The 9,856-nt window shown below is 36.5% G+C and overlaps 1 protein-coding gene across 5 annotated transcripts in view; it reads right to left on the bottom strand.

Moving 5' to 3' along the window:
* Nucleotides 1-672: 672 nt before the first annotated feature.
* The window catches only part of arfip1 (ADP ribosylation factor interacting protein 1), a 61,861-nt gene continuing 52,677 nt past the window's right edge, over nt 673-9,856 (bottom strand). For all 5 annotated transcript variants that reach the window (XM_003221744.4, XM_008111970.3, XM_003221745.4 and 2 more), the window contains one exon: nt 673-4,005. In XM_003221744.4, coding sequence (XP_003221792.1) covers nt 3,850-4,005 — 156 coding nt within the window. In that variant the 3' untranslated portion in view covers nt 673-3,849. The remainder of the gene's footprint in view (nt 4,006-9,856) is intronic.

Here is a 9,856-nt window from a genome sequence, read left to right as displayed (position 1 = left end):
AAGTTTGAATTATCATGAGTAGCCATGAAGTTTGCAAAGTCAATCAGTGAAGGTATCTGTATTGAGGTAATCTGGCCTTTGTTGCCTAGATGCAGGCAAAGCGTTAGGAGAGAATGCTACTGGAATATGACCATACAGTGATTCCGGCCATGAAAGCCTTTGACAATACATTATTCCTACAACTAATTGCTTACAGAAATTCAGTTGATTAAAACTGCTTTCCCAAGAATACTTTAACAGAATTAGGAAGCTTGCACCAGAAAAGTGATGGTACATAATGTTGTCATGCTAGGGTTGCTTATTCCACTGCTTCTGAAACTGTGGATTCTGACCCCAAATGGAGTCCCCTTAGCTCAATGTTGGGGTCCTGAACAATTTGGTAACCGTAGTTTTCTGAGCATCACCTAGTAGCTGTTTGAGGTATTTACACAAATCTGATGTGCAGTGTTTATGGTGGATTCTGCTGCAACTGTACATAATAAAAAGGAAAGTCAGCCTGTTTAGCAAGCCTTACAAATGCTGCATTGTTATCAGCATATGTTTGATTTTTATATCTATTTTATATACTTATATACCTGGGGTCACACAAAAATATATTGGACCAAAAGAGTCCAATGAGTGGAAATGTCCTGTCTTACTCCATTTATCCTTAAGAAAGAGGCGGGAAAAAAATGACCTCAATTTCCTTTATTGGCAAATTGGACCTCTTCCATTCCTACAAAATCTGGCAGACTTAACAAGTGTGGGCCATTGCCTGAAACTGAAATTATAAACAATCTACATACATTTGATTAGTTTACACAAGGATAAATTACAGTGTATCCTCACTTACTGCGGGGGTTACGTTCCAGGACCACCCAAAATAAGTGAAAATCTGCAAAGTAGGGACACTATATGTAATATTTACACATTATATTAGTACTTAGGTGGCCTTTGTCCCCTTTGCAAGCCTTCTTCCTGTGCTTCTTGGCGCCCTCCTCTCCGGCGTCTGCCAGTTTCCCTTTTGCGCATGCGCCTCCCTCTCGTCGGCACCCAGTGGCCCAGCTGAATGCCGATGAGTGGGAGGGCGCATGCACAAAAAGGAAACTGGCGGCAGGCACCACCGTTCAGGAAAAAACTGTGAAACAGCGAGTGAAAAGTGAACCGCAAAGTAGTGAGGGAACACTGTAATGAGATATATACAGCACAGTTACAAGTTACCTTGTTTCATATAAACCACAGTTGACAGTTTTAATCACACCTTCCTTCTAAAGGTACAAGAAGCAGTTGTGGATACCAAAAAATGAAGAAAAGGTATGTTGAAAGAAAACGAGAAAGTGGACTAGCTAGAGATCACTGCATATTATTCATGTCACAGTAAATGAAGGCAGGAGGATACTAGAAGATGTTAAGGATACGGGTGAAAGTTAAGGAAGAGAACACAGTAAGGGAAAGGGCTGGGTGGCACGAGATGCTGATAAAAGGAGTGGTCGGGGAGGGAATCACTGATGAGTTAAGACAAATTCCATTCCCTAAATCCTCCTGAGATGTGAGTTGCTCGTGCAATCTTAATGCATGTGGCCTATGAAGCTGTGAGTAAGGGAGAAGTTTCTGGTGGTCCAGTGACTTCTTTCCTAAATGTTCAAAACATCCACTGAAAGGAATTTGGTTTCTTTCATTTCTACGCAATGCTGGTCAGATTAAAGTAGATGTCAACTAATGACAACCTATGGATGAGACACCTCCAAGTCACACTGCTTTCTACAGTCCTGTTGAGGAGCTGCAAGCCCAGAACGGTAGTTTTTTTGACTGAATTTATCCACCTGTAATACAGTCTTTTTCTACTGCCTTCTTCCCTGCCAAGCATAATTTTCTCTTTCTTTTTTAATGCTGGGAAGAAAAAGGATTTTCCAAGCAACAATATATTGTAATGATCGTGTAACAAAAAAAATTGGTGGTAAAAAAAGAAAGCAGTAAATTTAGATCAGGCTTCTCATCAGCTAGTACAAAACCAATGAGGATTGAAGGTCAGTTGGCAAGCTTTAAAATCACAAAAGGAGACACCATACTATGATCATTTAAAGCAGTGGTTCTCAACCTGTGGGTCCCTAAATGTTTTGGCCTTCAACTCCCAGAAATATTAATAGCTGGTAAACTAGAGAGGTTTTCTGGGAGTTGCAGGCCAAAATACCTTGGAATCCACAGGTTGAGAACCACTGATTTAAAGTTTTGCTTCTGACATTGACCTAGCATGCTTATGTAATGCCTTTACCCCACTGCTTAGTTCCTGACAAGGCTACACAGGGTCCAAGGACAGAACCAGTAATCTGACTTTTGGGAACAAGTGAACAAAGGAGAGAGACAGATTTCATTTCTGATGTACTCACTTCCTTGTGGGCATTTGTTTGGAAAAGAAAGTAAGTTGGTTTTAATCAGGAAAGCAGCAGGTGACAAAAGGTTTTGGCTGGTTTAAAGATAAATGCATTTGTTTAAGTGTTCTGTAAAATATATTGAGTTCCAATTTAGGGGGAAAGGCAAGATATAAATGAATAAATAATAGCAATCCCTTTGCTATCTGTAAAAATCATAGCTGGTGGTGATTTTAATTCATAAATCTGATGAAATAAAGTAAACAGGTTGCAGCAGCAAACACCTTTACTATGAATACAAAGTTAACAATGGATAAACATTTTAAGGAATGGTAACAAAGTTACTGCAAGACAGCACAAAAATAATTTGGGACTCAGACAAGGATATAATGAGGAATGGTTAAAGATGTCCTTGACAAATATTTTACATTAAGACTAAAACATGACCATTTTAAGAAGCAACAAAATCCATTTCAACATATCATACATAATTATACAATCCATATAAGCTGTGATAAGTTACTTTAGGTACTTCATTTATATAAACACAAAAAAGCAGTGGAAAATGTGCAAAAAGGATGCTCAAGAACAGTGAGTTTTTAAAAGGCTATAATAAAGGAGGAAAAGTACATCAAGTAAGTACTGATTAAAAAACAGAATCCACTACAGTCAGAGGACATTGTCTAGAGTTCAAACAGAAGCAAACATAGTCCAGACTGCCTTAGTCTATCTCTTTATAAAGAGATCAACCCAAATGGGGCTTCTGATAGATTATGTACACCATGTAGAAAGTATTGTAAAAGGCACTTTTGAATTTAAGGCAAGTAAAGGTGTGCTTTTAAAAATAGAAAGTTAAGAATTAAATCAGTAGGGCAAAGTTCTGCTATCTGAGCAAATTATCTTTACATTGTTAATTTTTTTCTTAAAAGCTTCAGACCAAGATAATATTTCAAAATTTAGTGTTTGTGAACATATAATGGAAAAGGCCAACTTTAAAAAAAACCAAATATATTTGTTACCATTCCACATATCAGCCAGGCACTGATTTTGTGGGTTTGTTTGAAAGCCCTGTATTATTACTCTAAAATATTTGTTCTTTAAATACAATTACATGAAAAAAGATTCTTTAGAGATGTTTAATACATTTATATAAAATTTCAGATGTTGATACAAATCACAGGCATCTCCCTTTGGAAAAAAATCTCACCTAGTCACCACAATTACCAGAGATCACAAACATATTTGTCAGTGCAAATCTATATTTCCCTAAGACAGAAAACCGTCCACCCTCACTCAAATACAAAACGTTGTTACTAAAATGACAAATTACATTTGGTTATATCCACCCACCTTCCCAAATTACTACAGTATTCATTATCAAGGGGGGAGAAATTAAAGCTGCTTGTGCAAATATCACTACAAACAGTCCTTGTAAGTTCCTTGATTCTCATTAGCCACACACGATCCTCAGTTGACGGAGAGATCTTTGTGCTCGGTTCTCTTACTGATCTTCCAGCCAGGATGGAGCATCTACTCCAGGCGTTTTCAATTTGATATGGAATTGTTTAAGTGTCTGTTCAAGCTGTTTCTGGTTTCCTGCAAAGTATGCTGCAATGGCATTGTGGAACAGAACAAGCTGATTGTGCAATACTTTGACCTGCGGACAAGGACAGCAAATGTTAAAGAAAAAGATGCATGAAACAATACTGAAGCTAAGAACCAAAGATTAATTTACAAGCTGTACTCTTGTATGATGCATTATGACCAATACTACTCCAAATGAAGAATCTCAATTCCAGAAAAGCAAAGCTGAGATAATTAAAAGATAAAGAAAAATACTCTCACTAAATGTGAATGTGACTAAACTGAGGCAGTTGTACTTTGGACATATCAGGACAGGGCAGGACTCATTGGAAAACATTGTCATACTTGACAAAGTAAAAGGTAATACAAAAAGAGGAAGAGCACAAAGAAGGTAGCCATGATCCTGGGTTTGCTTGAACACAGCAGTTGCTGTGCAGGACTCTTGGAGTCAACTTGACTGCAAATAATAAAAAAGTAAGAGGATGTTCACTGTAATGCACAAAGAACAGGCTGATGACCTAAGGATTCTATCATGCTGAAATTCAAATCTGAAATCTGAACCATGCTTAGGTCATTACTGTATTTATTCCAGTCTAAGATACACTTTTTTCTCCTACATAAACATCTCTAAAAATGAGCTGTGTCTTAGAATTGCAGGTGTATCTCACGTATTTTTGTTGACGGTGATAGTACTGAAGTTAGTGCACATCTTACAATGTATGGCGGCTTATAATTGAAGAAATAGAATTAGAAACAGGAGCTACAGTTGAGAGATGGCTTAATAGTTTCTGACAAATTACTGCAATTAGGACTTAGGCAAATGCTCTATAGATATGTATTAAATAGTTTTAAAATTGACATCACAGAGTGTGCTTTTCAATTAATTACAGATAAATTTGTGATGGTCACTGGGCATTCTTCAGGAAAGAGTTAGGAAAAAATATTGAAGTGTTAAAAGTGCTATTGCTGAAAAGCAACTCAGTCATCTTTCCATACTAACTTTCCTGGATGAAGATGAGACAAAAATAAATTTAAATCAAAGGCATCCTAAAGAATTTAGTATATGCAGATTTTAGTGCTTCTTGAATAGACTATTGAAGGAGGTAAATAAAATGAATGTTGTGAATAATGAGTGGCGCAATGCATCACATACATCCCAATAAGTTTTGAGCCACGATTGTCTAACAAATTATTATTAATATATAGCTGTACAATTAGCCAATAACAAAGGAGAAAGCTTCCTCTGTCATTATTTTAATCTACCTTAGCAAAACTGGAAAATCAGATACTCAGTCAAAATTCTAAAAGCCAAGTAAGTACAATGCTTGAAACTTCATTCTTTAGCTTTCATTGCTGAAATATGCATGCCATCTTTCCTCCAAATAACTCAGGTTATTCTTCTATCCTCCTGTTGCAAGGCTAAACAAGTTCTCTGTGAAACACATCCCGGTGCATCACCTTATTAAAGCACTCAAAAAGTCTAGACCTAAGCGCTATCATGTAAATAAAATACACCACCTGATTAGTCCTGAAATGAACTATGGCTTAGTTCCACAGCTGAAAGAATATCTATTATCACAATAACATTGGATTTATAAGATATGAAGAAAAATCAGGAATATCAACACTATGATATAGACATAGTCTGTGAGCAGTCTGTCCATGAAAAACATGCAGTGTTTTTTTTATAAACATTGTATCTTTACTAATTATCACATCAATGGGTGACTTAGCATTCAAACAAATGTAAGTTTTCATCAGGGAAGTCTAAGAAAAAATGTAATTAAAAAAAGCAGGAAGTCACAGGTCATTTTAATGCTGCAACTATGAGAATATTTACTTGGATTTGGGCTTTATGGAACTTAGGTTTTAAACTCAGGTGCCAGATGTAAGCTTTATAAAATTATTTCAGACACTGAACATGTAGTTAAAAAGCTCACATTGAGAATTCATTAACACTAGGTATTAAATCATAGCAAGGCCATAACATCCTTTGTAAGCATTCTACAATTGAAACATAAAACTTTAAAAGTAGGGATTTGAGAGCCTGTCTTGTGAATCACAGGAGCCAAGAGGTCACCAGTGGAGGATATGACTTGACAATCCAGCTTTTCCCTCCAAGAACACAGGCCCAATTGAAAAAGATAAATGTGAATGAAACTTTCAGCCATTAACCAACGCTGTATACTGTTTGAAGTAATTTCCAAGCAAGCACTCTATTCAAGATTTAAAGTGAAATATGGTTAAGCAAGCACGTTTTTTTCTGAAGGTGAAATCTGTCAACCATCTTTTGGATTCCCTTGCTGCCAAAAATATGTACTGGGGAAAAATCAGAAAAAAATGGCAAAAAGTATGAATGTGAGAAATAAGAGGCATGTTCAAGAGTATCAAGATATGTCTTCCATCATTTTTTACCATTCCCTGTATTCGTATGGATTTACATATGTCTATGCTAAACACAAGTAAGACAATGCAATACCTATATAAAATGATTTCTACTGTAGGAATAATTCAATAAAGTGAAAATATCTATTTAAAATTTTGTTTTGTTCTTTCCTTCCATTCCTATATGTATGATGAACCAGGTGAAACTTGTGTTCTACATTTTAAATCTTTAGAGGTTCAGCAACACTGTTTTTGTTGCTGCAGCAGCAAATGAACACAGGTATCTCTCTGAAAGTATGCTAAATCAATTCTTACATCCATCCTGAGTCTTGACAACAGTTTTGGCCACAAGGCAAACACATACTTTATTCAATGAGCCCCTGGAGAAGCTAAATTGAATGGTATAAACCTTGCAGCACACAGTAAAATAAAAGCAGTTTTGAAAATGATAAAAAATGCTATAGGGCAACCATTAGTCCACAGTCCACAAACACTTCCTCTGTGTGTGTGTGTGTTTTAACTATTTCTGGTCTTCTGAGTGTTTCTAACCAAAGGCTGGGAAAGTATGCTTGTGTGAACTACGTGGGATGGACACACTTAAAAGTAATTGGAACATCTGATTACAGTACTCAGACAGCAAACCTAGGCAACATTACTTTGTCTTCCTGACTGAACAGTATTTTAAATTGGTGTATTGTGAATTAGATGTGTATGTTTGCTTATAGTGCACTATATATTTAATGATAGCCTAAACACTCTTACATACCAATGAGCAACTAATAAAAAGTAGAAGAAAGCACATACATAAAGCTCAAAAATGCACACAGGTTTAACAGGGTCAACATATAGCCAGCCAAAGAATTAACGCATCCACAAAATACTAGGTCAGTGGTGATAAAAGATTAAACATATTATTAGTAAATAAGACAAATATAAAATAAATCAATTTTACTGAGGTATACTACATTCTAAAACTGTATCGATTTAAGTTGCTATTGCACTTCTGCACCCTATTTGCTTCCTTTTTGAAATCTAAATGTTGTATAAATCTAAAGCTTTCGGTTTCTAATGCCTTTATTGGTTTGTACTCTCCTATTTTTCCTCTTCAGATACAGTAAACAAATTATATGCTCAGAAAAAGCAGATAATACGCCTACTAAGACCATGCCACACAACAATACAGGTTAAGGGTGTGAATATAAGAATAATATTGAAGTATGTGCTTTTTCTCCATGTAAATAACAGAGGGCAAACAGAGGACATGCTCGGTAAAACTTATTCCTCACAGGGAAATCTATTAGGTTTGCAGGCTTCAGCTGGAGATAAAAGGCACATTTACAACCAAACAAAAACAATGGTTGCTCAATTTGTGAATTACATGCTAAAATTATATCTAAAAACTAATTCTCCAAGCCTATGGAACAGACTATATCTAAGGACATTTTGACATGTACTTTTGAGTATTCTAGGATTTTGTATTTTAAAAAATTCTTGTCATGAGAAGATTACTTGGGTTTTAAAGTAGACATGATCTGTTGAATTTATGGCAGCTATCCAAAACCTAAGAAAATGTGTAAAATGTTGTTAAGATCACATATATGTAGGTTATTTGGGATGAAGAATCATTTATAAGTGTCATTGTTTTCAGTATTTAACACTTTAAAACAACTATCTTTCAGAAATTATACATCGGAGTATAAATTTAGCAGATTAAGCAGGAAAACTAAAAGTATGATCATTCCTTGCCATCCTTTCAGGATGCAAAAAGAGGACATTGCAAAACAATAAACCATCTTGCGCTGCACTATCTGCAATAAAATATAGTTATGGAAAAAGTTTTGCAATCTAGAAACCAGGGAAATTATTTTCAGGCAATTTTGCAGGATGTTTTTATATTTCTATAAAACTAGTTATCAATTTTATCTAAGGACATTTCTCCACTATTCTTTCTGAACATTTACTCTTCTTTCACATTAACAAAAAACAAACAAAAACTCCTACCATTCTCAGCTTCCTGCAATGGCCCCCAACTTTTGTATCATTAATCTAGTTATCACCAAGTATTTCAAGAATTACAAAGATTAAGCTAAGCAGGGCCAGCCCTGGTTAGGACTTGGATGGGAAACTGTCAATATACAGAGGAATTGTAGGCTATGGGTTGTGAGTTTTTCGGGCTGTATAGCATTCTCTCCCGATGTTTCGCCTGCATCCCTGGAAAGCATCCTCAGAGATTTTTTCAGAGGTCTATTGAAAATTAGGCACGTGGAGTGTGTATTTATCTGTGGAATGTCCAGGGTGGAAGAAAGAACCCTTGTCCGTTTGAAGCAAGTGAGAATGTTGCAATTAGCGATCTTGATTAGCATTCAGTAGCCTTGCAGTTGCAAAGTCAATCAGTGAAGGTATTTGTTGGCTGTTGGTGCCTGGAGGCATCCTTTGTTTGGGAGGTGTTAACAGGCCGGGCTGTGGTGCAGGATGGTTAGCAGCCAGCTGCAACAAATCACTCTGACTAAGAGGTCATGAGTTCGAGGCCTGCCCGTGCCTGTGTCTGTCTCTGTTCTATGTTATGGCATTGAATGTTTGCCTTATATGTGCAATGTGATCCGCCCTGAGTCCCCTTCGGGGTGAGAAGGGCGGAATATAAATACTGCAAATAAATAAATAAATAAACTAGCATTTGATTGTTTGCTGTGGAACATGACCATACAGGCCGAAAAACTCACAACCCAAGGATTCTGGCCATGAAAGCCTTCAACAACACAGTTTTAGGCTATATTTCAGAGGAAGGAACTGGCAAAACCACCCCTGAGTATTGGTTGCATAAGAAAACTCTATGAAATGGATGGTGTAACCATAAGTCAATGGAAAAATTTGAAAGCACATGCTCAATTAAGTAGTAAGTCTGTGTCTAAATGGTATGTGGAAATGTTCGTTCATGAGAAATGTTCCTCCATGAAACATGTCTGTAATGAGAAAACTAGTATGCCAGAGAGTAAACTAGATAGACCACTCTTCTCTAATAGCTAGTTTTCTACACGCAAGGAAAAACTATGGAGGAGCATTTAAACATATGAAGTCAGACCATGGTGACAGGGTAAAAAACACAATGAGCTCTAATCAGTGTTATAGTCACAATAGGTCTTGTTCTGCCTCCATGCTTAACTTAAATGAACTGGAAGGACTCATAGCACGAAGGACAGATTGGAGACTGTAGTTGTGAAACAAAATATTTTATTAATAGACAAAATTGATCTCTTTTCCTCTTGTTGCCACTATGAAGTCTCTTGTGAGGAAAGAAACCTTTGAGTCTATGCAGTTCTGGATAGATATTGCCACAGAGTATAAAGTCTTGTTATGACTGGATTCTTTGTATCTTTGAGATGACGTCAATGCAGTGTTGTTGACATGGCTTTCTCTATTGCTGTAGTCTGTGGCTTTTTAATCTAATTTGAATACAGTTCCAACGTGACGTGAATTTCTGTGATCCTTTTACTTCCTACACTTCCTTCCAGTGCCTCACCAACTTACAAATTCTAACTGAC

This window comes from Anolis carolinensis, chromosome 5, assembly GCF_035594765.1.
Source record: "Anolis carolinensis isolate JA03-04 chromosome 5, rAnoCar3.1.pri, whole genome shotgun sequence".
NCBI lineage: Eukaryota > Metazoa > Chordata > Lepidosauria > Squamata > Dactyloidae > Anolis > Anolis carolinensis.
Note: the sequence above shows the minus strand (reverse complement) of the source record. Positions and strands in the feature narration are given on the sequence as shown.